Source organism: Salmo salar, chromosome ssa21 (assembly GCF_905237065.1).
Source record: "Salmo salar chromosome ssa21, Ssal_v3.1, whole genome shotgun sequence".
In the NCBI taxonomy this organism is placed as follows: Eukaryota; Metazoa; Chordata; class Actinopteri; order Salmoniformes; family Salmonidae; genus Salmo; species Salmo salar.
The window spans coordinates 50,805,922-50,830,686 of record NC_059462.1 but is presented as its reverse complement, the minus strand read 5'-3'; the positions used below and the strand labels follow the sequence as shown (position 1 = coordinate 50,830,686).

The following is a 24,765-nucleotide window of genomic DNA, read 5'->3' as shown; positions in this document are numbered from 1 at the left end:
CCTAAAGCTTCCTAACTTGGAATATTGAACCACCAGCTTTCATATGTTCATGTTCTGAGCAAGGAACTTAAACATTAGCTTTCTTTACATGGCACATATTGCACTTTTACTATCTTCTCCAACACTGTTTTTGCATTATTTGAGATTAAATTGATTTTATTTATTATATAAAGTTAAAGTGGTCATTGTTCATTCAGTATTGTTGTAATCGTCATTATTAAATATATTTATAACTTTTTTTTAAAAAGCTGATTAAATCGGTATCGGCTTTTTTTGGTGTCCAATAAAATCGGTATCGGCGTTGAAAAATCATAATCAGTCAACTTCTAGTTGGTATAGCTGCTGAGGAGAACGTCAAACACAACTCAGTCACATTATGAAACTGGCATTTTCATAATGCTAAGCAAACACATGCAGCTTACTGAAAATGACTGTCTTTATTTATTTCAAAGTATAAATGTACAACGCATCACTCGGGTGCAGAGAACAGCCGAACATCTTTCTCCTTTTAAGCAATAAATATGTAAGTAAGCACTCCTGATAGTAACCATTACTGTGTAAACATGTGGTTAGCCACATTGTGCTTGAAGTATCCAAAACCTATTCAATACTGATCAAAAGGCACTGTATCCCAATACTGTAGTATCTATAAATATCATCACCTATAAATATACAGATTTCATAGAACACCGGACAGGATATTTTTTGCATTTCTGTAAACATGGCCAGACATTCTCAAAAAAACAAACAAAAATACAGTGACAATGTAGCAAATAACTCCCGCAAAACAAACGGAAGAAAACGTCATTCTACAGACCAACTGCTTAGCTAGATTTGGCCTCTGCATTATTATTATTATTATTATTATTATTATTAAGTAGTAGTAGCATGCATTAGCATGTTCACCTGTCTGTAGACAACGTGGACAGACATTGTCACACAAAACAGACAATATAGTAATGTGGCAAATTGCTTATTCGCTTAATATTTAAAACAAAACACTAAAGGAAAAAAATATATATTATAAACATTCTACAGATGTGCATCAATGCCAAATGCTTAGCTAGCAGACCTACTCTTGCTTCATGGATAGAAGTGCTGTAATAGTGAATGAAAGTATTGACATTATGTCAAATCCCAAAAGTATTGCCTGTCCATTATCCCCTAGCATCAGGATTCAGTTTATATGCTATCACTATAACAGACAGGAAAAATAAATCAATTTAAGTTCATACCAAACCCTTAGTCTGTCATTCTGCGATTCTTACTCACAGCATTGATGTTATTAAGTTTACTTTAAAAACGAAGAAAAATAACTAAAAGAACATAGCTCCAGCCTAAAATGATGTTGAAACATTCTATTGAACCTCCATGTCTGACATATCCAGCTCTCCATCGGACTTCTTTGGGGTGGCTCCCAGACAGCCTGGGGTGGCTCCCAGACAGCCTGGGGTGGCTCCCAGACAGCCTGGGGTGGCTCCCAGACAGCCTGGGGTTTCTGACCCTTTTGTTTCAGGGGCACTCTCTGTTGGAGTAACTGCCAACTCCTGGATCTCCTCTTCAGCTGGGGGAGAAGGCCATTTCTCCTCAACTGAACATGACCGGATCAATATATCATCAGGTTTAACAGGCATTCAAGTAAGCTAGCAATTTGGACAATGTGATTATTCCACTGCTGGTTGGAAAAAAATGTAAATATTGCGTTAGCAGAGATATACCTGCAGCAACGGGGCTCTCATCAGCTTCAGGTGGTGTTGCGACGGGTGCGTCGGTGAGGATCTTCGTCTCGGCACTGATCTCAGGGAGTCGGTGTGCTTGGGGTCTGGTCTTTCTCGCAGGGTTCAGGAAACAACAATATGCACATCTAAAGGCTGAAACAAGACAAACCACCATGATCGAAGTGCACTGTCAACTGTATGATTGGAATATATTTTCATGTAAACAGATTAAATGTGAAGATGAAACCAATGATATTCAAAAAATAATTGCATGAACGCATCAGATCAATGGGTTGCCCTTATTTGTATATTCAATCTAGATGCTTTCTTTCTGCTTACAGAGGCCAGTAGTGGCAGAGGCTTTTAAGAGCCTGATGATACACAGTGCTGCCAAATGCTAGAGGGCAAATGAAGGGCATAGTGTTTGATGGAGAGTGACAGTTGTGTTTCTCAAAATCTTACCAATATATTCAAATTCCTCTTTTAACGCCATCCCGTTATGGGTGAGACACTGCTGACATATGAGGGCATATCTGCAGGGAGAAAATAATGTATGTTGCATACATGCAATGAAATAAAAAAAAACATTTTTGCTGAGGATTGAAAAATCATAATAGCAATACATTGCCAGTGTTAAAAACGATAGTGCTGACGTCAGTTCAAATCACACATCTTTAGGTGACAAGAAAACGCCACCAAGGAGCTACTCTACCTATTCTGAGGGCCATCGCCGACAAGGTACTCAATAACCCTGTCCATGGTGCCGCGATCCCGGGGGAGGACAGGTCTGGCCAGGGGAGGGCCTGGGGGGGTGCAGAACACACGTAAACATTAGCTGCACATACAGGTATCTAATACCAATCACACGGAGGACGAGAAGCTTCATAAAAAACAGCAAGACCCAAATCTACAGTTCGCTGCAGAGGTCCACTATAACATGTTTGAAATGGACACATTTTAATAATGACTTGGAAATTGATCTCACTTGCACAGCACGTATACAAGAACCCCTGCTGTGTTACTGAGCGGTAATTAATATACACTAACAGAAAGAGTTTCCTACTGTTTATTCATATACCAACATATGGAAACTTGTGACTATCAAAATGGATTTTTACAAAAGTGTCTGCTAGTATCAAGCCATATAAAACATTTGCAAGGTGTGCCCATGTCAAATGTTTCCTGGCATTAGAAAGACATTTATTCTGTTTTCAGTAAGAATGCCAGAGAACAAATGCAGGAATTTCCTGATTAATCATAGTTCAAATTATCCTGGTTCTTGTATACCTCACTGTTGGCATTTCCTATGATGTGTCCAAGGCAAGACTATTGACATAAGAGTAAACATTCACTACTCACTGACAGTGTAAGCATCATCTTTTTTTAAACAGTCTTGGTCAAAGGTTGTATGGTGAGAAATCTTTTTGATGAAATTTTATTTTTATCACCAAATTAACTAACTTCTATTAAAAAAATTAAAAAATAAAATCACATTTATCGACTTAGTTACCGATCATCTCTTCTCTGGAGCAAACTTGACCTTCAGTTAGTTTTAAGGCAACCCCTACCATAATGGAATAAAATACTACACTCAATTGGCCATAACTACCACCTGTAAAACAAACTATCATTCCTGTAAAAATTTGGTAAAATTAAAATGTATAGAAAAGTCCCATCCCTGAAGGACTGGTGAGACTAGGACACAGGGATGGTTAAAAAAAATACAATAAAATAAATAAATCACCTTAAGTCGACCACATTATGATATGGTCTCCGTGTGCAGCCACTCACCCACTCCTGGAACAAGTGTGCCAGGGGTCATGGGCCTCTTCATCAAGCTCTGCTGAGCAGCCTCAGATAGGATCCTCTCTGGGGGTCCTCCAGGAGCGGAGTGGAGGGGCGGCCCTGCATGGGTGGCCCCTGGGGCCAGAAGAAGACTGGCTGCAGCAGGAGTCACCGCCACCGGGGGACGAGGAGGACGGGCTGCGGCAGGAGTCAACGCCACCGGGGGACGAGGAGTGACATGACGCTGACGGAGTTCTAACGGAGGACACCATGCAGGGATGTTTATCAATGGTAAGTCACGCAAGCACATGAAAGGCCTTAAATAAATACAAAATTAAAGATACCTAGGCAACTACATTATCCTGGTGAGGTTTTGGAATACATTACCCTGGTGAGGTTTTGGAGTCATAGGCATTTCATTTGGAAGGGATTCTGGCACCTTCAAATTGAAAACCAGATTGAGACAGATGTACTTTCAAGGTTAATTCACAGAATTAGTGGGCTCATAGGCAGATGTAATTGGGGCGGCAGGGTAGCCTAGTGGTTAGAGCGTTGGACTAGTAACCGAAAGGTTGCAAGATCGAATCCCCGAGCTGACATGGTAAAAATCTGTTGTTCTGCCCCTGAACAAGGCAGTTAACCCACTGTCCCTAGGCCGTCATTGAAAATAAGAATTTGTTCTTAACTGACTTGCCTTGTTAAATAAAAGGTAAAATAAAAATAATCACCTTTGCTTTTGAGTCAGGATCAAATCTCTCCAGAATCATTTTTGCAGTTTTATAGGTTTCAGTTTCCATCACCTCTAACAGCTGTTGGACAAGAGCAGTTCATATTTTTATATGTTACGATAATGAAAAGGACAAATTGAAAGTCAGGTTGATTCAGTACTTTAGTAGGAGTTATTTCATCAGTCAAATGCCATAGTATCGGTCTTCCAGAAAACCCCGTTGAGTATGCAGGGTTCTGTTCTAATAGCTTATGTTTGATTGGTCTGTTAATTGACTAATGATGATATGACATGTCACCATTCCACACAATTAATTCTGTTCAAATCCAATGACCGTAATGAGACAATGATAACCAATGTCGTATCTTCCACATCGTGATTAATCAAATTGAAAAAGAGCAAGTGAACAACCAATTAAGTGACTGGAATAATTAACTGCTTTAACAGGTGGGTCCTACAACCGCATAGACTTTCATGTATCTGTACAGATGATCAGATCTTTACAATACGTGGGAAAAGTCTTAAACACCATATCAATATGATACAACTACTCAATAAAAAAAAACTGCACAGAAACAGAATTGTGAACTCCTATGTTGGTGTTTGAAGTCAACTGATATTCTCAACTAGATGTTTCTTCTCTGGTCTAATGAAACACTATAAAGACCAGCTACCTACAAAAAGTCAACTGACAGCCAGACCCACATTCTACCATCAATGAGATGTTAAAAAGGTTTTCAGAATAAAAGCGGTTGTAGTAGGTCTACAGATGCTTTAATTTGTTGTTTTTTTGTATAAACTTAATTTAAAGGGAAATACCAAATAGCTTATTGTTTAGACATAATGAGAATAATTACATGCACTACTTCCATAATGGAGTGTGAAAATCCATCAGCCATAATTATTGACAGTTATTAGACATGACAAGCAATTACTCAGATTTATTTCCTTCTAGCACTAAACGCCATTAGTTGAAGAGATGTTAGCAGAGTGCTTTACCAAGTAAAGTCTTTAGGCCAATTAACAGCTGTCTGCATACATTTTACATTATTTATTAGGAGTAGCAATTATCTAAGCAAAGTGCTGTAAAAGCTCCATAATAGCAGAACAGGGCATGAAGACTCCAGCATATCGTCCGTACGCCACCTTGTAAAAGTGTTAATCTCGAGGTAAATGTCTCAAAATGGCAGATTAAGTCCACTTACAAATTAGTTACGGGGAGTAAAAATAGGTACATGGACAGTATATAAAGTGCTGACATCTCAGCTCTTTCATGAATGATTAGGGGATCCACATCATGTTCACCCTTATCCAGGTATAAGGGGGAGGCTATGGCGGATTCTAACGGCTATGGCGGATTCTAACGGCTATGGCGGATTCTAACGGCTATGGCGGATTCTAACGGCTATGGCGGATTCTAACGGCTATGGCGGATTCTAACGGCTATGGCGGATTCTAACGGCTATGGCGGATTCTAACGGCTATGGCGGATTCTAATAGCAGTCCAGTCGATGTTCTCCCAATCAAAAGACAACCACTGAAAAAGTTAACTTACAATTTTTCGTTTTTGTGATTTGAGATTGGACAATTTTTCATCTAAAGGAGAGGAAAAAAAGGAAAAGACATTTGACTGATTACACCAAATGAAAGCAGCATGTGATGAGGCAGACTAAAGAATGGTTAAAGCACATACCGGTTTTTTCTGTTCTTCTTTTAAAAAGAGCAATCAGCCCCTTTCGAAGGAGCCATACACTGCAGAAAAAACAATTACAACAGACAGTTAAGCAACAACCTACAAATAGACATAGCGATCTCTCTCTAGAGAGAAATATATACTTACAATAGTGGAAATACCACAGACGGAAGGGCCAATATGACCTTCCCAATGGTCTGTTCAGGGAGATACCAGAGATACACAATTATGCTGGCCATCAGGTAGAGAAGAGATGAGTACAGCAGTAGTCGCCATAGCCATTGCTTCAACTGTCTTTGATACAGTTCTCTACATTCCTCACCAGTCTGTATATCCTGTAAATAAAACATTTTCCATTAATATAAAAAAAACTGACATTGAATAGAGCCAAACTTCCTCTCTAGAATGACAAAAGTAGTTCCGTATTCCACAATTTTCTTACTAATAATATAACTTGAAGTTAGCCCAAGATAACCCTATTGATACATGTAATAGTACTGTACCTTGTGTATAATGAATAAACAACCAGCAAAGAGCCACACATCAATTCAACAGCAGTGTTCGATCCCAGAGACATCATAGGACTTCTCCATGTCACCCTCTGGTAATCTTGACAAAAGCCTATTTATTCAATGTCCGGATGCATTACCAACTTACCTATCCTTTTTATTAAGAGGGGGAGAAAACACCCTTTGGTTCTTTGTGCGATTAACCACACCCCAAAACTATCAGTTGGTGGACAGTGTAGTGACCTATCCTCTGCTGGTGATAGGAAACATGCGTCCATCACTCTGCTGGACATTGCCTAGAGTGACCTCAAGCTCGAGATGGGCTGCATAGTGTAACCAGGTCAATCTCTAGAGCAACGTCGCAAAATAATCCTGATCAACACCATCTATACACAACCCCCCCCCCCCCAAAACAAATACACATACCTTATCAATTCCTTCCAAAACCTCTACAGTTGATGGCTTAGTCTGTGAAAAGAACAAGTTAAATATATCAGAGAATGAAGACTTGCTTTGAGTTCAGTAAGCTGGGTGATCCATAGGACTAGCAGAGGACAGGACTATTGTCTGGAATTTAGAGGGTCGCCGACAAATATATCACATACAGCTCCTTCAAAAAGTATTCATACCCCTTGACTTACTCCACATTTTGTTGTGTTACAGCCCGAATCCAAAATGGATTAAATATACACTCCCCCCTCTCCAGCACACACACACACACAACCCCATAATGAGAGAGTGTAAACATGTTTAGAAATGTTTTGCTAATTGATTGAAAATGAAATATAGAACATTAATGTACATAAGTATTCACAACAACTTAGAAGAATCACTTTTGGTAGGGATTACAGCTGTGAGAGACATTTCAGCTTTTAATTGAATTAATACAAATCTCAAAACATAATAGTAATTTGACATTATAGGGTATTATGTGTAGGCCAGGGACTAAAAAGCCCCCCCCCAAAAAAAAAAATCAACACACAATGCACCATAATGACAAAGCAAAAAGAGTAAGACATTATTGCAAATGTATAAAAAAAAAATATCACATTTACGTAAGTATTCAGACCCTTTACTCAGTACTTTGTTGAAGCACCTTTGGCAGCGATTACAGCCTAGAGTCTTATTGGGTATGACGATACAAGCTTGACACACCTGTATTTGTGGGAGCTTCTACCATTCTTCTCTGCAGATCCTCTCAAGCTCTGTCAGGTTGCACAGCTATTTCAGGTCTCGCCAGAGATGTTTGATCAAGTTCTGGGCTCTGGCTGGGCCACTCAAGGACATTCAGAGACTTGTCCCGAAGCCACTCCTGCATTGTCTTGGCTGTGTGCTTTTTTACCTTTATTTTACCAGGTAAGTTGACTGAGAACACATTCTCATTTACAGCAATGACCTGGGGAATAGTTTCCCCATAGGGGAGAGGAGGGGGATGAATGAGCCAATTGTAAGCTTAGGGTTGTTGTCCTGTTGGAAGGTGAATCGTCACCCCAGTCTGAGGTCCTGAGCACTCTGGAGCAGGTTTTCATCAAAGATGTCTGTACTTTGCTCCATTCATCTTTGAAAAACATCCCCACAGCATGATACTGCCACCACCATGCTTCACCATAGGGATGGTGCCAGGTTTTCTCCAGACCTAACACTTGGCATTCAGGCCAAAGAGTTCAATCTAGGTTTCATCAGACCAGAGAATCTTGTTTCTCAGTCTGACAGTCCTTTAGGTCCATTTTTGCAAACTCCAAGCAGGCTGGCATGTGCCTTTTACTGAGGAGTGTCTTCCCATCTGGCCAGTACCATAAAAGCCTGATAGGTGGAGTGGTGGAGTGCTGCATAGATGGGAGAACCTTCCAGAAGGACAACCGTCTCCACAGAGGAACTCTGGAGCTCTCTGAGTGACCTTAAGATTCTTGGTCACCTCCCTGATTGGTCAGTTTGGCCGGGCAGCCAGCTCTAGGAAGTCTTGGTGGTTCCAAATTTCTTCCATTTAAGAATGATGGAGGTCACTGTTCTTGGGGACCTTCAACACTGCAGACATTTTTTTGGTACCCTTCCCTAGATACAATCCTGTTTCGGAGCTCTACGGACAATTCAGTCAACTTCATGGCTTGGTTTTTGATCTGACACGCACTGTCAACTGTGGGACCTTATATAGACAGGTGTGCGCATTTCCGAATCATGTCCAATCAATTAATCTACCACAGGTGGACTCCAATATAGTTGTAGCATCATCAAGGATGATCAATGGAAACAGGATGCACCTGAGCTCAATTTACCGTCTCATAGTAAAAGGTCTGAATACATATGTAAATAAGGCATGTTTTTTGTAAACGTTTCTAAAAACCTGTTTTCGCTTTGTCATTATGGGGTAGTGGATAGATGAAAAAAATGCATTTAATACGTTTTAGTTTTGTACTGTAAAAGAATGTGGAAGTGGTCTGAATAGTTTGCGAATGCACTGTGTGTATAAATAATTAAACACAACATGGAACAATTTTAAAGTCATAGTTAATAAGGAAATAAGTCAGTTGAAATAAATTAGGCACCAATCTATGGATTTCACATGACTGGGAATACAGAAACCCATCTGTTGATCAGACTGCAGAAAACCAGTCAGTATCTGGTGTGCCCACCATTTGCCTTATGCAGAGCGACATCTCCTTCACATAGAGTTCATCAGGCCACTAATTGTGCCCTGAGGAATGTTGTCCGTCAATGGCTTTGCGAAGTTGCTGGATAGTGGAGGAAACTGGAACACGCTGTCAAACGCATTGATCCACAGCATCCCAAACATGCTCAATGGGTGCCATGTCTGGTGAGTATGTAGGCCATGGAAGAACTGGGTCATTTTCATCATCCAGGAAGTGTGCAGATCCTTGCAACATGGGGCAGCGCATTATCATGCTGAAACACAATGTGATGGCGGCGAATGAATGGCACGACAATGGGCCTCAGGATCTCATCACGGTATCTCGGTGCATTCAAATTGTCATCCTCAAAATGCAGTTGTGTTCGTTGTCTGTAGCTTATGCCTGCCCTTACCCCCACCATGGGGCACTGTTCACAACAATTACATCAGCAAACCGCTTGACCACAAACGCCATACACATGGTCTGCGGTTGTGAGGCCAGTCGGACATACTACCAAATTCTCTAAAATGTAGAAATAAGCTATTTGTGCATTTGCTAAATTTTGGGCATCTTATTTCAGCTCATTTATATGTTGTTCCATATAAAACCATGCCATTGGCCACACCCTAACTTTGCTAACGCTGCATAAATGTTTTTCTTGGGGAAAACACTGGTGCATACAGTTTATGTATGGTGGCCCCAGGAATAAAACCCACCATGCTCTACCAACAACCATACAGGACCACTAAAATGAACAGGTTATGCAATACATACCCTAAACCGGGATATTATAACCCCCATATTCAGGTCCGAATTAAGTAGGTATTTTTAGACCCCTCTGATTTGTCAAGTCCCTCAGTGGAAGATCTCTCCACCTGTTGACAAAGACGTGGTGTTAATAATGCTTACTGAGACTAGCTATTAAAACAAAAGACAACTAACTTCCTTGCACAAGAATGGTTTGGTAATGAATGACACTGCATGTTTGGGTCCAACTACTGATACTAAGTGTGGGACTCAAAACCAGAATGGTAACTACCGCGAACGCATTACCAATTGACCTGGCAAGGACTTAGCTATCAACACGTGTGTAGTTTATGATATGAAAGGAGCAAGCAACAGTTTGATGCGTGTACACAAATTCAGTTTATTAATACTTTGCTATTATTTACTGTCTAGGCTTGCTAGCTAACTAAACCTCCAATAAGTTCATTGAAACAGATGCACCACTGACTTTTGAACTTCGCTTGACCACAGCCTGTTGCTGAGCAACGCTAGTACTTTAAATGTATGATCATACAGACTAAATTGGTTTTACGGTGCCATTCACATTCTGCAGAAAAACAAATCAAACGCACCCTGTGCCACTGTCTACCAAACGTGAAATAGCTTAACCAACTTAGTTAAATAGCTAACTAGGGGTAATAATAAGGCCATAAACGTGTTCAACGTCAAACGACTGTAAACTTGCAAACCAATTTCGCATTTTTTTTAACAACGAAACCATTATGACAAGTTGTAGCGTGCTAGGCTAGCCAGACAACTTTATTTAGCTTCCTGCAATTTCACGCTAAAACTGCAGACAATATCTAGCTAGCCACTTCATTGGAAACGCGATTCAATATCATAGAAAACACAACAAATCTGCTAGCACTAGCGTTTACAACTCTTTTTTTTAATGCAATTTACCTGGACAGTATTTTAATCCGAAATTCCTCTCATCCAGAAACAACATTTCCTCTATGTTGGTTATATTAGGGGGCGATGAGGCGTGGCACCGCCGTCACGAGTTACCACAGACACAAAGTCATATACCCCGATTATTTTTTACAATTTATTTTCTTAAAAATTTGATTTTAAACCTAACCTTAACCACATTGCTAACCTTATATGCCTAACACTAACCTTAAATGAAGTCCAAAACTTTTTTATTTTATTTTTTTACGAAACAGCAGCCTTTTTGACGTCAGAAGCCGCACATACGTGGAACGTTTGCCCCTCGGCCCCTTCAGGATGTTCTTCATTAATCTGAACCTGAAATGGATGGCAATTTTTATTCGATTTATTTTTACCTTTATTTAACTAGGCAAGTCAGTTAAGAACAAATTATTATTTACAATGACGGCCTACCAAAAGGCAAAAGGCCTCATGCGAGGAGGATTAAAAAAATAAAAATACAATAATAATAATAATAATAATAATAATAATAATAATAATATAGGACAAAACAAACAAAAACTACATAAAGAGAGACCTACAGTGGCTTGCGAAAGTATTCACCCCCTTGGCATTTCTCCTATTTTGTTGCCTTACAACCTGGAATTAAAATTGATTTATGAGGGGTTTGTATCATTTCATTTACACAACATGCCTACCACTTTGAAGATGCAAAATATTTTACATTGTGAAACAGACAAGAAATAAGACAAAAAAAATGAAAACTTGAGCGGGCATAACTATTCACCCCCCACCCCCAAAGTCAGTACTTTGTAGAGCCACCTTTTGCAGCAATTACAGCTGCAAGTCCCTTGGTGTATGTCTCTATTAGCTTGGCACATCTAGCCACTGGGATTTTTGCCCATTCTTCAAGACAAAACTGCTCCAGCTCCTTCAAGTTGGACGGGTTCTGCTGGTGTACAGCAGTCTTTAAGTCCTACCACAGATTCTCAATTCGATTGAGGTCTGGGCTTTGACTAGACCATTTAAAGACATTTAAATGTTTCCCCTTAAATCACTCGAGTGTTGCTTTAGCAGTATGCTTAGGGTCATTGTCCTGTTGGAAGGTGAACCTCCGTCCCAGTCTCAAATCTCTGGAAGAATGAAACAGGTTTCCCTCAAGAATTTCCTTGTATTTAGCTTCATCCATCATTCCATCATTCTGACCAGTTTCCCAGCCTCTGCCGATGAAAAACACCCCCACAGCATGATAATGCCACTACCATGCTTCACTGTGGGGATGGTGTTCTCGGTGTTATGAGAGGTGTTGGGTTTGCGCCAGACATAGCGTTTTCCTTAATGGCCGAAAAGCTACATTTTAGTCTCATCTGACCAGAGTACATTCTTCCATATGTTTGGGGAGTCTCCCACATGCCTTTTGGCGAACACCAAACGTTTTGCTTATTTTTTTATGTAAGCAATGGCTTTCTTCTGGCCACTCTTCCATAAAGCCCAGGTCTGTGGAGTGTACGGCTTAAAGTGGTGCTATGGACAGATACTCCAATCTCCGCTGTGGAGCTTTGCAGCTCGTTCAGTTATCTTTGGTCTCTTTGTTGCCTCTCTGATTAATGTCCCCCTTGCCTGGTCCGTGAGTTTTGGTGGGCGGCCCTCTCTTGACAGGTTTGTTGTGGTGCCATATTCTTTCCATTTTTGAATAATGGATTTAATAGTGCTCCGTGGGATGTTCAAAGTTTCTGATATTTTTTTATAACCCAACCCTGATCTGTACTACTCCACAACTCTGCCCCTGACCTGTTTTGAGAGCTCCTTGGTCTTCATGGTGCCGCTTGCTTGGTGATGTTTTTGCCTAGTGGTGTTGCACACTCTGGGGCCTTTCAGAACAGGTGTATATATACTGAGAACATGTGACATATCATGTGACTTAGATTGCACATAGGTGGACTTTATTTAACTAATTATGTGACTTGTTATTTAGGGGCTTCATAGCAAAGGGGGTGAATACATACGCACGCACCACTTTTCTGTTTTTTATTTTTTAGAATTTTTTTAAACAAGTTATTGTTTTCATCTCACTTCACCAAATTGGACTATTTTGTGTATGGCCATTACATCAAATCCACATAAAAATCCATTTAAATTACAGGTTGTAATGCAACAAAATAGGAAAAACGCCAAGGGGGTGAATACTTTTGCAAGACAACATAGCATGGCAGCAACACAACAACATGGTAGCAGCACAACATGGCAGCAACACATGACAACATGGTAGCAACACACCATGGTAGAAACACAACATGGCAGCAGCAAAACATGGTAGCAGCACAACATGGTAGCAGCACAAAACATCGTACAAACATTATTGGGCACAGACAACAGCACAAAGGGAAGAAGGTAGAGACAACAATACATCACGCAAAGCAGCCACAACTGTCAGTGTCACTCCCTGACCTGAGAGAGCCTATTAGGTTTGGTCATGGTGTGATTTGGGTGGGCATTCTATGTCCTTTTTTCTATGCTTTGTATTTCTTTGTTTTGGCCTGGTATGGCTCTCAATCAGGGACAGCTGTACATCGTTGTCGCTGATTGGGAGTCATACTTAGGCAGCCTGTTTTCCTTTGGGGTTGGGGGGGTAGTTGTAATTTCTGTTTAGTGGGTTGCACCTGACAGAACTGTTTGGCTGTCGTTTTTTTGTTTAAAGTGTTCTATCTTTAATAAATTCATGATGAGCACTAACCACGCTTCGCCTTGGTCTACTTTCTTCAATGACGGCCGTTACAGTCAGTAAGAATGTCCATGATTGAATCTTTGGATGAGGAGATAAAACTGTCCCGTTTGAGTATTTGTTGCAGCTCGTTCCAGTCGTTAGCTGCAGCGAACTGAAAAGACGAGCGACCCAGGGACGTGTGTGCGCTTTGGGGACCTTTAACAGAATGTCGCTGGCAGAACGGGTGTTGTATGTGGAGGATGAGGGCTGCAGTAAATCTCTGATAGGCCTCACTCCCCCCAAGAGGGATTTTATAAATAAGCATCAACCAGTGGGTCTTGTGAGGTGTATACAGAGATGACCAGTTTACAGAGGAGTATAGAGTGCAGTGATGTGTCTATAAGGAGCATTGGTGGCAAATCTGATGGAATGACTGACAAGTTTTGACTTTATTTGAATTTCCCATATTGGTAACCTAAATAATTACCATATATCTTTTGCAAGAGTCGTGCACGCCTATTGTTTATTCAATTCCATTTTAAAGTGGCCACTGACCATGAAAATGTAAACAAATTGTATTTGTTCTATGCGCCGAATACAACAGGTGTAGACTTTACCGTGATATGTTTACTTATGAGCCCTTTCCCAACAATGCAGAGTTTAAAAGTATGACAAATTTGCAACAAAAAAAAGGAAATAGTAACAATAGAATAATGAGACTATTTATTTTACCTTTATTTAACTAGGCAAGTCAGATAAGAACAAACTCTTTTTTACAATGACGGCCAAACCCGGACAACCCTGGGCCAATTGTGTGCCACCCTATGGGACTCCCAATCACGGCCGGTTGTGATACAGCCTGGAATCGAACCAGGGTCTGTGGTGCCTTAGACTGCTGAGCCAGCCGGGAGCCCCATAACCGAGTCAATGTGCATGGGTACGAGGTAATTGAGGTAATACAGTATGTACATGTGGGTAGGGATAAAAGTGACTAGGCAATTAGGATAGATAAACAGAGTAAAAGAGTGTGAAAGGGTGTCTATGTGTGAGTGTGTGGTGTCAATATGCATGTGTGTGTGTTTTGTGTGTGAGTGAGCGTATGTAGTCGTTTGTAGTCCGCGTGTATATGTTTTAGTATCAGTGTAGTATATGTGAATAGAGTCCACACTGTAAAAAATGTGTTGTTTCAACTTGTTATTTCCAGTGATCTAGTTGCGTGGCCTTTTTCAAGCTCAGAGCACTTTGCATTTCACGTTATCCTTGCTTTTTAAAAATGTATTTTGACTAACAATAGTTGGTTAATTTGATGTTTGTTAATTTGATATTATTTTAATCAACTTAAACCTTTATGTGAACAATAAATGTGGAGTTCTAATAACTAAAGCTACACTATTGTTGACAAATAAGACAGTTAAGTCCACTGCTGCATTTCAGTGCAACTTACTATTCTCATTTGAATCAACTTAAACATTTATTACGTCAACAATAAATGTTGAATTATCAAAGCTAAAGAAACATTTATGTTGACAAATAAAAAACACTTCAGTCCACATCATCACGTCAGTATAACCAACCATTTTTTGTTGAATTAATTTCACATGTTGTTAAACACAATACTAGGTTTGGGCGATAATACCTAACTACCATGTAAACAACTATTGATAGCTGTTGTCGACGGTTGTGAAATGTATGTATGCTCAAGTTTTAGCATTTTTGATCGTATCACACATTCCTGGTGTATGGCAGCACACAATACTGCAGTGCCCTTTGTGACATGTCAAATTCCCTATTGTTAGACTAATAACATAATTAAAGTGGTGCTGTGAGGAATTCCAAACTCAATACAAAAGCTGTAAAAACAATATTTATTGTTATATAAAAAGTGATTTTGATCAGACAATCACTACACCATGCAGTGCTGATTTTGCCATTTGAACAGGAATTGCAATCAGTTTTGCTTCAACATTGTCAGTGGGCTCACGCCGGTCTGTCTTCAATATAAACTTTGCATTTTAGCCTGTGCTTTTGTGTAACAAATTAATTGCTTCTTGTAGGGAATCAATGTCCTATCTAAACTTTTTTAAATATCTAGAAATATAGTTTTTGCAGCTTTTGTAAGCTGGTCATTTAAAAAGAAAGTAGTAGAGGGCAGAATTCCACACAGTGCACCTTATAATATAATGAATGTTGTAGAAAGAGCTCATTGCCAAAACAGCACTGAATGATAGATGAGGCTTTACCTGGTTTTCCCCCCTCATTTTCAGTGTTGGATGACCATGGGCCTTTGCGGGTGCTATAGTGGACAAATAGTTTTTTGCAAATAGGAAAAGAACAGACATGTTTTACCTCAACTAAGAACACGTTCTACCTAGACCTGGGAGCAATCATGGTTGACTGACGTGCTTAAGGACCATGCTTGTTTACTCACACATCGCTCCTTACCACTAGGCTACCTGACACCCCACTTGCCTGCATCAATATGCAACAGTACATCTGTAGATAGTTACACAGAAAAATTGTATTGGAGGATGTTTTGTAGGGCAATGCCTCTAATCTTTGCCTATTTTTAGTATTTTTTTAAATATTTCTGTTTTTCAGAAGACAACTGATTCTGAGAAAGTCACCCGGCGGAGTGAAAATGGGTATCCTTGTCGTTGTGGATGGAGCTGCAGCAGATGACCCAATGCCAGCTGACGATGTGGACGTTGCCCTTCCTTGTCGTTGTGGATGGAGCTGCAGCAGATGACCCAATGCCAGCTGACGATGTGGACGTTGCCCTTGTGATAGAAGAGCAGCTGATCATACATGAGCTTCACAATGTCCCAAAAGCCTTTGCCACTTTGATTGGACTTGTTGTCTGAACATGGATTACCCAAAAGGCTTGAGGTACACTTTTGAGGTAGTTCAGAAAATATTCTTGAAGATTGGTGCAGAAAACTGTACAGCAAAAGTGCATGGGCTGAAGAACCTGTCTTGTTTAAGACAACTAATTGGTGTGTTTTTTTAATTTACTCGTAGTAGTTGAGTTAATTCCTCGGACAGCGATATTTGCCGAAATCTTACAAATCTCAGTTTTGGGAAGACTTAAGTTACCCTATAATGACCTTCAGTCTACAAACTACAACAATCTTTTGTTAGAGACCACTGATTTGCTATCATCTCTTCCCATTAACTACAGTGCATTCTGAAAATGTTTACAGCATGTTAGAATATTTTTTTCACACTCAACACCAACTTGTCTTAGAAACCATTCTGACTGTTGCCTTTGCTCAGTGTTTGAATTTTTATTTAGCGTGCCATAAAACCAAGTTTCAATGGTGCCATTTACAAATGTGTATGGGTTTATTGGACAGTGGAATGGGGGGGATGGTTTGACAAAAAGTTTATCTTTAGAAAAAAAAATTCTCAGCTGATATTGGTTAAAATACCAATTAGTGACAGCAGAATTTGGCTGCCTGTTTAAATGCACCCAAAGACATGAATCTAAAAAATATGCATTGTTAAAAATGTATTTTAATGGCAATCAACATGCATTCTAGGGAACAATACATTGTTGCAAATGTATTTGTGTGTTAATACATAGTGTAATAAATGTTCTGAAATACACAAAAGGACTATTTTGTTGTCATTACAAGCTAGATGGAATTAATTTATTTCAATGTAAGTTGTTGAATCAATCAATGTACTCTTGATAGTAAATTAATCATTGTAAATATAAAGTCATTTCAAAATGGAGAAGCTTTACTAAATCTGAACTTTGTTCAACTGTACATAATGGGTTATATTAAGTTTACATTTTTTATTAGTCAAAGCCATTTTGTTGAGTTAGAACAGTGGTTCTCAACTTGCAGCCTGTAGCAAGCTTGTCTGTTATGTCATTAATAGTATAGCTATTTATTTATGTGTGGCCTGCTTGACTTGCTCGTAGCCACGGTATAACACCACCGGCCAAACAGGTTGAGAACTGTGTTACAATAACTGAATATGAAGTAGGCTTGACTTAATAAGTGCATGTTGATTGAACAAGGATTGTAAATGGTTAACTCTTTTAAATGTGGATTTAGATCAGATAACTCACACTTTAAGGATGTTTCAACTTGTTATTTCCAGTCATCTAGTTGCATGGCCTTTTTCAAGTTCAGAGCACTTAACATGTTATTCTAGCTTAGACAATTTTGTTACGTAAACTTTAAATGTAGTTATCATAACTGTGTTACTAATTATGATAACTTTATTAAGTTGACATAACAAAATTGGAAAAAGATTAAACTTAGAATAGTAAGTTATAATGGCAAATGGTTAACTATTTTATAAATTAAAGTAACTGGCTTTAGTTCAGATAACTTCTAGCTTTAATGTTGTTTCAACTTGTTATTTCCAGTCATCTAGTTGCGTGGCCTTTTTCAAGTTCAGAGCACTTAACGTGTCACGTAATCCTTGCATAGACCATTTTGTTATGTAAACATTAAATGTAGTTATGATAACTGTATTACTTGTTACAATAACTTCATTGAAAGTTGACTTAAGGTATGGTCCAAGATTTTTTGCTTTGCAGTCCAAGATAAAATTATCCAAGATAAAGATTTAGTTTATTCTGGACAAAAAGCATGCTCAATCACTATTCTCAACTGAATGTCTAGCAAGGGAGAAAGGTTGAGTAAAAATAAAACAAATAAAACATTGCTGAAAGAGACATCCTTATATACAGTCGTGGCCAAAAGTTGAGAATGACACAAATATTAATTTCCACAAAATTTGCTGCTTCAGTGTCTTTAGATATTTTTGTCAGATGTTACTATGGAATAATGAAGTATAATTACAAGCATTTCATAAGTGTCAAAGGCTTTTATTGACAATTACATGAAGTTGATGCAAAGAGTCAATATTTGCCGTGTTGACCCTTCTTTTTTAAGACCTCTGCAATCCACCCTGGCATGCTGTCAATTAACTTCTGGGCCACATCCTGACTGATGACTTTACCCCAGTCCTCAGCAGTCCAATCGCTGTTCCTTTTGCAGAATATCAGTCTGGAGAGAAGTGGCTTCTTTGCTTCCCTTCTTGACACCAGGCCATCCTCCAAAAGTCTTCGCCTCACTGTGTGTGCAGATGCATTCACACCTGCCAGCTGCCATTCCCGAGCAAGCTCTGTACTGGTGGTGCCTCGATCCCACAGCTGAATAAACTTTAGGAGACGGTCCTGTCACTTGCTGGACTTTCTTGGGCGCCCTGAAGCCTTCTTCACAACAATTGAACCACTCTCCTTGAAGTTCTTGATGATCGGAAAAATGGTTGATTTAGGTGCAATCTTACTGGCAGCAATATCCTTGCCTGTGAAGCCCTTTTTGTGCAAAGCAATGATGACGGCACTTGTTTCCTTGCAGGTAACCATGGTCGACAGAGGAAGAACAATGATTCCAAGCACCACCCTCCTTTTGAAGCTTCCAGTCTGTTATTCAAAGTCAATCAGCATGACAGAGGGATCTCCAGCCTTGTCCTCGTCAACACTCACACCTGTGTTAACGAGAGAATCACTGACATGATGTCAGCTGGTCCTTTTGTGGCAGGGCTGAAATAGCAGTGGAAATGTTTTGGGGGGATTCAGTTAATTTGCATGGCAAAGGGGGACATTGCAATTAACTGCAATTCATCTGATCACTCTTCATAACATTCTGGAGTATACGCAAATTGCCATCATACAAACTGAGGCAGCAGACTTTGTGAAAATGAATATTTGTGTCATTCAAAAAACTTTTGGCCACGACTCTACTGTAGTTGGTTCACATTTGATTTGGCCTGTGTGTTATAATAATCACTTCAGATGGGGACAGACATTCAACTTGACTCCATTGAACATTACAGTGCATCATGATTCATAGGACATTTCACTCCTGGGAGAAAGCATAAGGTTATGTTGTAGGGTTGTTTACCTCACGTCTTCAGAAATTTAGTAGGGTCTTCTCACAGGAAGTATGGCAAGCCTCAGAGCATAGCCTCTCTTCCTTTTTTTTAACTTTATTTAACTAGGCAAGTCAGTTAAGAACAAATTCTTATTTTCAATGACAGCCTAGGAACAGTGGGTTAACTGCCTTGTTCAGGGGTAGAACGACAATTTCTTTACCTTGTCAGCTCGAGGATTTCATTTTGCAACATTTCGTTTACAAGTCCAACACTAACCACTAGGCTACCGGCACAATGCGTGCTCGTGCGTTCAAGACACTATCCGAAGTTTAAATAAGGGTCACGCGCACGACGCATTTCGTGACTAAAAATGTCTAAATATTCCATTACCGTACTTCGAAGCATGTCAACCGCTGTTTAAAATCAATTTTTATGTCATTTTTCTCGTAAAAAAGCGATAATATTCCGACCGGGAAAGCGTGTTTACGTACAAAAGAGAGAGAAAATAAAAGCATGGGATCCCCTCGTGCACGAGCCTGAGTCTCACAGTACTGTGACTGGCCACTATCCAAACGCGCTAATGTTTTTCAACCAGGGGCTGCCTCGATATCATTCAGCTTTTTGCCGCCTTCTGAGAGCCCATGGGAGCCGTAGGAAGTGTCACGTAACAGCAGAGATCCCCTGTATTGGATAGAGATAATCAAGAAGGCCAAGAAATGGTCAGACAGGGTACTTCCTGTACAGAATCTTCTCAGGTTTTGGCCTGCCAAATGAGTTCTGTTATACTCACAGACACCATTCAAACAGTTTTAGAAACTTTGGAGTGTTTTCTATCCAAAGCTAATAATTATATGCATATTCTAGTTTCTGGGCAGGAGTAATAATCAGATTAAATTGGGTATGTTTTTTATCCGGCCGTGAAAATACTGCCCCCTAGCCATAACAGGTTAAGGAATACCTGGGATAGGATTAAGTAATCCTTCTAACCCTCCCCCCCTACCCTCCCCCCCAAAAAATATATAGATGTACTATTGTAAAGTGGTTGTTCCACTGGATATCATAAGGTGAATGCACCAATTTGAAAGTCGCTCTGGATAAGAGCGTCTGCTAAATGACGTAAATGTATAATGATCAATACACCAAAACGTAGGTAATAACTGTACAGAAGACTTTAATGTCAATATAATGGAACATACGTCTTTGTCAAGACTGTCCATAAGGTGTTTTAGTTCCATCCCTCCACCACTCTTGGCCAAGTAGAATTCAAGGAGCTTGGAAAGATGACTGTCCAGGCCTTCATAAAATGTCTTCTTGAGGTCCACAGACACCAGTCTCATGAACTCCAGAGCAAGCTGTTTGAAGAGCATAACATACCAGGGAAGGACTATTAGGGACAAGGCCACTATGCCTTAAGGGTAGAGGTCAACCGATTATGATTTTTCAACGCCGATACCGATTATTGGAGGGCCAAAAGAATGCCGATACCGATTAATCGGCCGATTCTTTTTTATTTATATTTTTATAATGACAATTACAACAATACTGAATGAACACTTATTTTAACTTAATATAATACATCAAAATCAATTTAGCCTCAAATAAATAATGAAACATGTTCAATTTGGTTTAAATAATGCAAAAACAAAGTGTTGGAGAAGAAAGTAAAAGTGCAATATGTGCCATGTAAAAAAGCTAACGTTTAAGTTCCTTACTCAGAACATGAGAACATATGAAAGCTGGTGTTTCCTTTTAACATGAGTCTTCAATATTCCCAGGTAAGAAGTTTTAGGTTGTAGTTATTATAGAAATTATAGGACTATTTATCTCTATACCATTTGCATTTCATATACCTTTGACTATTGGATGTTCTTATAGGCACTTTAGTATTGCCAGTGTAACAGTATAGCTTCCGTCCCTCTCCTCGCTCCTACCTGGGCTCGAACCAGGAACACATCGACAACAGCCACCCTCGAAGCAGCGTTACCCACGGAGATCAAATGGAACAACTACTCCAAGTCTCAGAGTGAGTGACGTTTGAAACGCTATTAGCGCCTACCCGGCTAACTAGCAAGCCATTTCACATCAGTTACACCAGCCTAATCTCGGGGGTTGAAGTCATAAACAGCGCAATGCTTGAAGAATTGCGAAGAGCTGCTGGCAAACGCACGAAGGTGCTGTTTGAATGAATGCTTACGAGCCTGCTGCTGCCTACCATCGCTCAGTCAGACTGCTCTATCAAATATCAAATCATAGACTTAATTATAACATAATAACACACAGAAATACAAGCCTTTGGTCATTAATATGGTCGAATCCGGAAACGATCATTTCGAAAACGAAACGTTTATTATTTCAGTGAAATACGGAACCGTTCTGTATTTTATCTAACGGGTGGCATCCCTAAGTCTAAATATTCCTGTTACAATGCACAACCTTCAATGTTATGTCATAATTATGTACAATTCTGGCTAATTACGCCTTTGTTAGGAATAAATGGACTTCACACAGTTCGCAATGAGCCAGGCGGCCCAAACTGCTGTATATAGCCTGACTTCTTCCACGGAACGCAAGAGAAGTGACACAACGTCACTTCCCTAGTTATAAGAAATTCATGTTAGCAGGCAATATTAACTAAATATGCAGGTTTAAAAATGTATACTTGTGTATTGATTTTAAAGAAAGGCATTGATGTTTATGGTTAGGTACATTGGTGCAACGACAGTACTTTTTTCGCAAATGCGCTTGTTAAATCATCACCCGTTTGTTGAAGTAGGCTGTGATTCAATGAGAAATGAACAGGCACCGCATCGATTATATACAACGCAGGACACGTTAGATAACTACACATGGTTGATGATATTACTAGTTTAACTAGTGATTATGTTAAGGTTCATAGTTTTTTATAAGATAAGTTTAATGCTAGCTAGCAACTTACCTTGGCTTCTTGCTGCCCTCGCATAACAGGTAGTCAGCCTGCCACGCAGGCTCCTCGTGGAGTGCAATGTAAGGCAGGTGGTTAGAGCGTTGGACTAGTAACCGGAAGGTTGCAAAAAAGAATCCCCGAGGTGACAAGGTAAAAATCTGTTGTTCTGCCCCTGAACAAGGCAGTTAACCCACCGTTCCTAGGCCGTCATTGAAAAAAATACAAATAAAAATCGGTGTCCAAAAATACCGATTACCGATTGTTATAAAAACTTGAAATCGGCCCTAGTTAATCGGCCATTCCGATTAATCGGTCGACCTCTACTTAAGGGGGTGCCTAATCTGTCAGTGCACCAAAACAATCAGCCAGAGCACTAAGGCCATCAAGCAAAATAGCCAATGACATTGCTACAAAACAAAAAAGAAACATTTGTTAAAAAACCCTATAAAGCATTTAATGTAGAAAAGTGATTAAAATGATCCACTGCCACTTTCAAACCAAAGGGTTACCATGGTAATGGAGCTACAGTACTTATACTGATTTGGGGGAAATATCTTGATTTTGCAGTTTAAACTGAAACTAACACTGAAAAACCCAGAAGCATGTGATTAAAATACACATAGCTAGTGTCACGTCCTGACCATAGTAATATGTTATTTTCTATGGTAGAGTAGGTCAGGGCGTGACGGGGGTGTTTGTCTATGTTTTGTATTTCTATGTTCATGTTCTAGTTTTTGTATTTCTATGTTGGTTTTGTTTGGGATGATCTCCAATTAGAGGCAGCTGGTCCTCGTTGTCTCTAATTGGAGATCATATTTAAGTAGGGGTTTTTCCGCCTGGGTTTTGTCGGAGATTATTTTTGAGTAGTGTTTGTTTCACCTCTGCGTCACGGTTTGTTGTTTTGTGTATTCAGTTTATTTATGTACTGCATAGTTCACAGAGTAAATAAAATGTGGAACGACACACACGCTGCACTTTGGTCCTCTTCTTCCTAGGACAGCCACTGTGCTCATTGTTGAATATAGTTAAGGGATTCAGAGTCAAGCTATGAAACTAAATGACAGAAATACTTTGAAAACGACAATGGTTTATAACCATAATTGACTTCAGAAAATGTGAGTGAAATGCTTACACTGTAGAGCCCTGCATTTTTGTGACCTATACAGTCAGAGAGTTATGATTTTTACACCCAGCCTAAGAGCACTACAGATAAAAGGAATACATTTTTGGAAAGCATATTACATTAATAACTTATGTAGTTCCTTGTGTCCTCTAATCACCTTCCTCTCAAAATGCACAAAAGTCTGAAGGGAGACAAGCTCTTGAGGTATGAGAAACTGTGTATATTATTAATTTCAACAATCACAGAAAATCTTATTGGACCTTTTGCAGATTTTAAAAAAGCACTTACTTGTGTGCGTGTGAACAGCGCTGGCCATCTTGATTTGATGTCAATCACAAGGGGCTCATCTTCCACAATCTCCTTTCTTCTTAATGAGAAAGTAGTCATCATTGCTGCATCAACATTTACCCAGTAAGGACATATTTTCTGAATCTCTTCTTGCATATAATACTTATTGTTGAAATGTCTCCTCAAATGAGAAAAGTACTGCTTAACATTACAGGGCTCAGAAAAATTACAGAGGTCACATTTTATACAAGCAGTGATTGTTTCATGAACATTTCTTCGGTGTTGAGTCAAATGCTACTTGAGTGTTATTTCTGTTTTAAAGGTGCACGGACAGTCTTGATGGATACATGGTAATGGCCAGGTTCTTGTATAATGTCCATGCTTCAATTTGTAATGTCTAATTAGAATGTGTTGATTTTATGTGTCAAATCTGCAGTACTTACAGTTCCACTTCATCCATTTTAAAGGAATAATGCTTTTGGATTTCCAAGAATCTAAAAAAGAATGTTTATATAAACATGTTTTATTCACTTTAGTTAATATGTGAATTTTTAACAAATTATTCTGAAATTGATAAAAAATGTCAAATATAAGTGTTGTCTAGGTAAACCAAGCTTAGCTACAATTATACTACAGTACACATAGCAGAATTGCACAAGTAATCCGATTTTAAACTGATATAGTAAAATACTATTTGCCAAACATAACCAAATAGATTTTCTTAATTTAACCAAATTGCAATTTTAACATGGTGTGTGTTCGGTGATAACCAGTTAGCTAGCATGTAACATAGTGGCTAATGTCCTTGCTATTCTTGTGCTGAAAAGTTATAATTATTTTTATAAAGGGCACTTGTTAACTTACCGAATAAAAATGTATACCGTGTAGGTTACCAAGTAGGTAAATAACATGCTAGTGGTTGTATTGTTTTAAAGGAGATACTCACCTTTTGCCAAGCTACTCACTCCTGCTTGGAAAGCTGTTGAATACAGTAGAGGAGTTGCCGAAGCACCGTCTTGATCAAGCCACTTCCTGAAATGCTAGAACAGCCTGCCAGCTTAGTGGAGTCTGCCACTAGCACAGTCAGTGTAGT

The 24,765-nt window shown here is 39.4% G+C and overlaps 1 protein-coding gene across 2 annotated transcripts; it reads right to left on the bottom strand.

The window, feature by feature from the left end:
- Positions 1-418: 418 nt before the first annotated feature.
- Positions 419-10,868, bottom strand: LOC100380561 (limb and neural patterns a). Of its 2 annotated transcripts, none has more exon segments than NM_001173846.1 (13): positions 419-1,591; positions 1,719-1,871; positions 2,181-2,251; positions 2,431-2,521; positions 3,510-3,758; positions 3,891-3,942; positions 4,232-4,312; positions 5,786-5,826; positions 5,924-5,982; positions 6,071-6,258; positions 6,859-6,900; positions 9,834-9,934; positions 10,749-10,810. In NM_001173846.1, coding segments are annotated over 12 exon segments (1,287 nt in total). In that variant the 5' UTR covers positions 9,861-9,934; positions 10,749-10,810; the 3' UTR covers positions 419-1,358.
- Between the last annotated feature and the right edge of the window lie 13,897 nt (positions 10,869-24,765).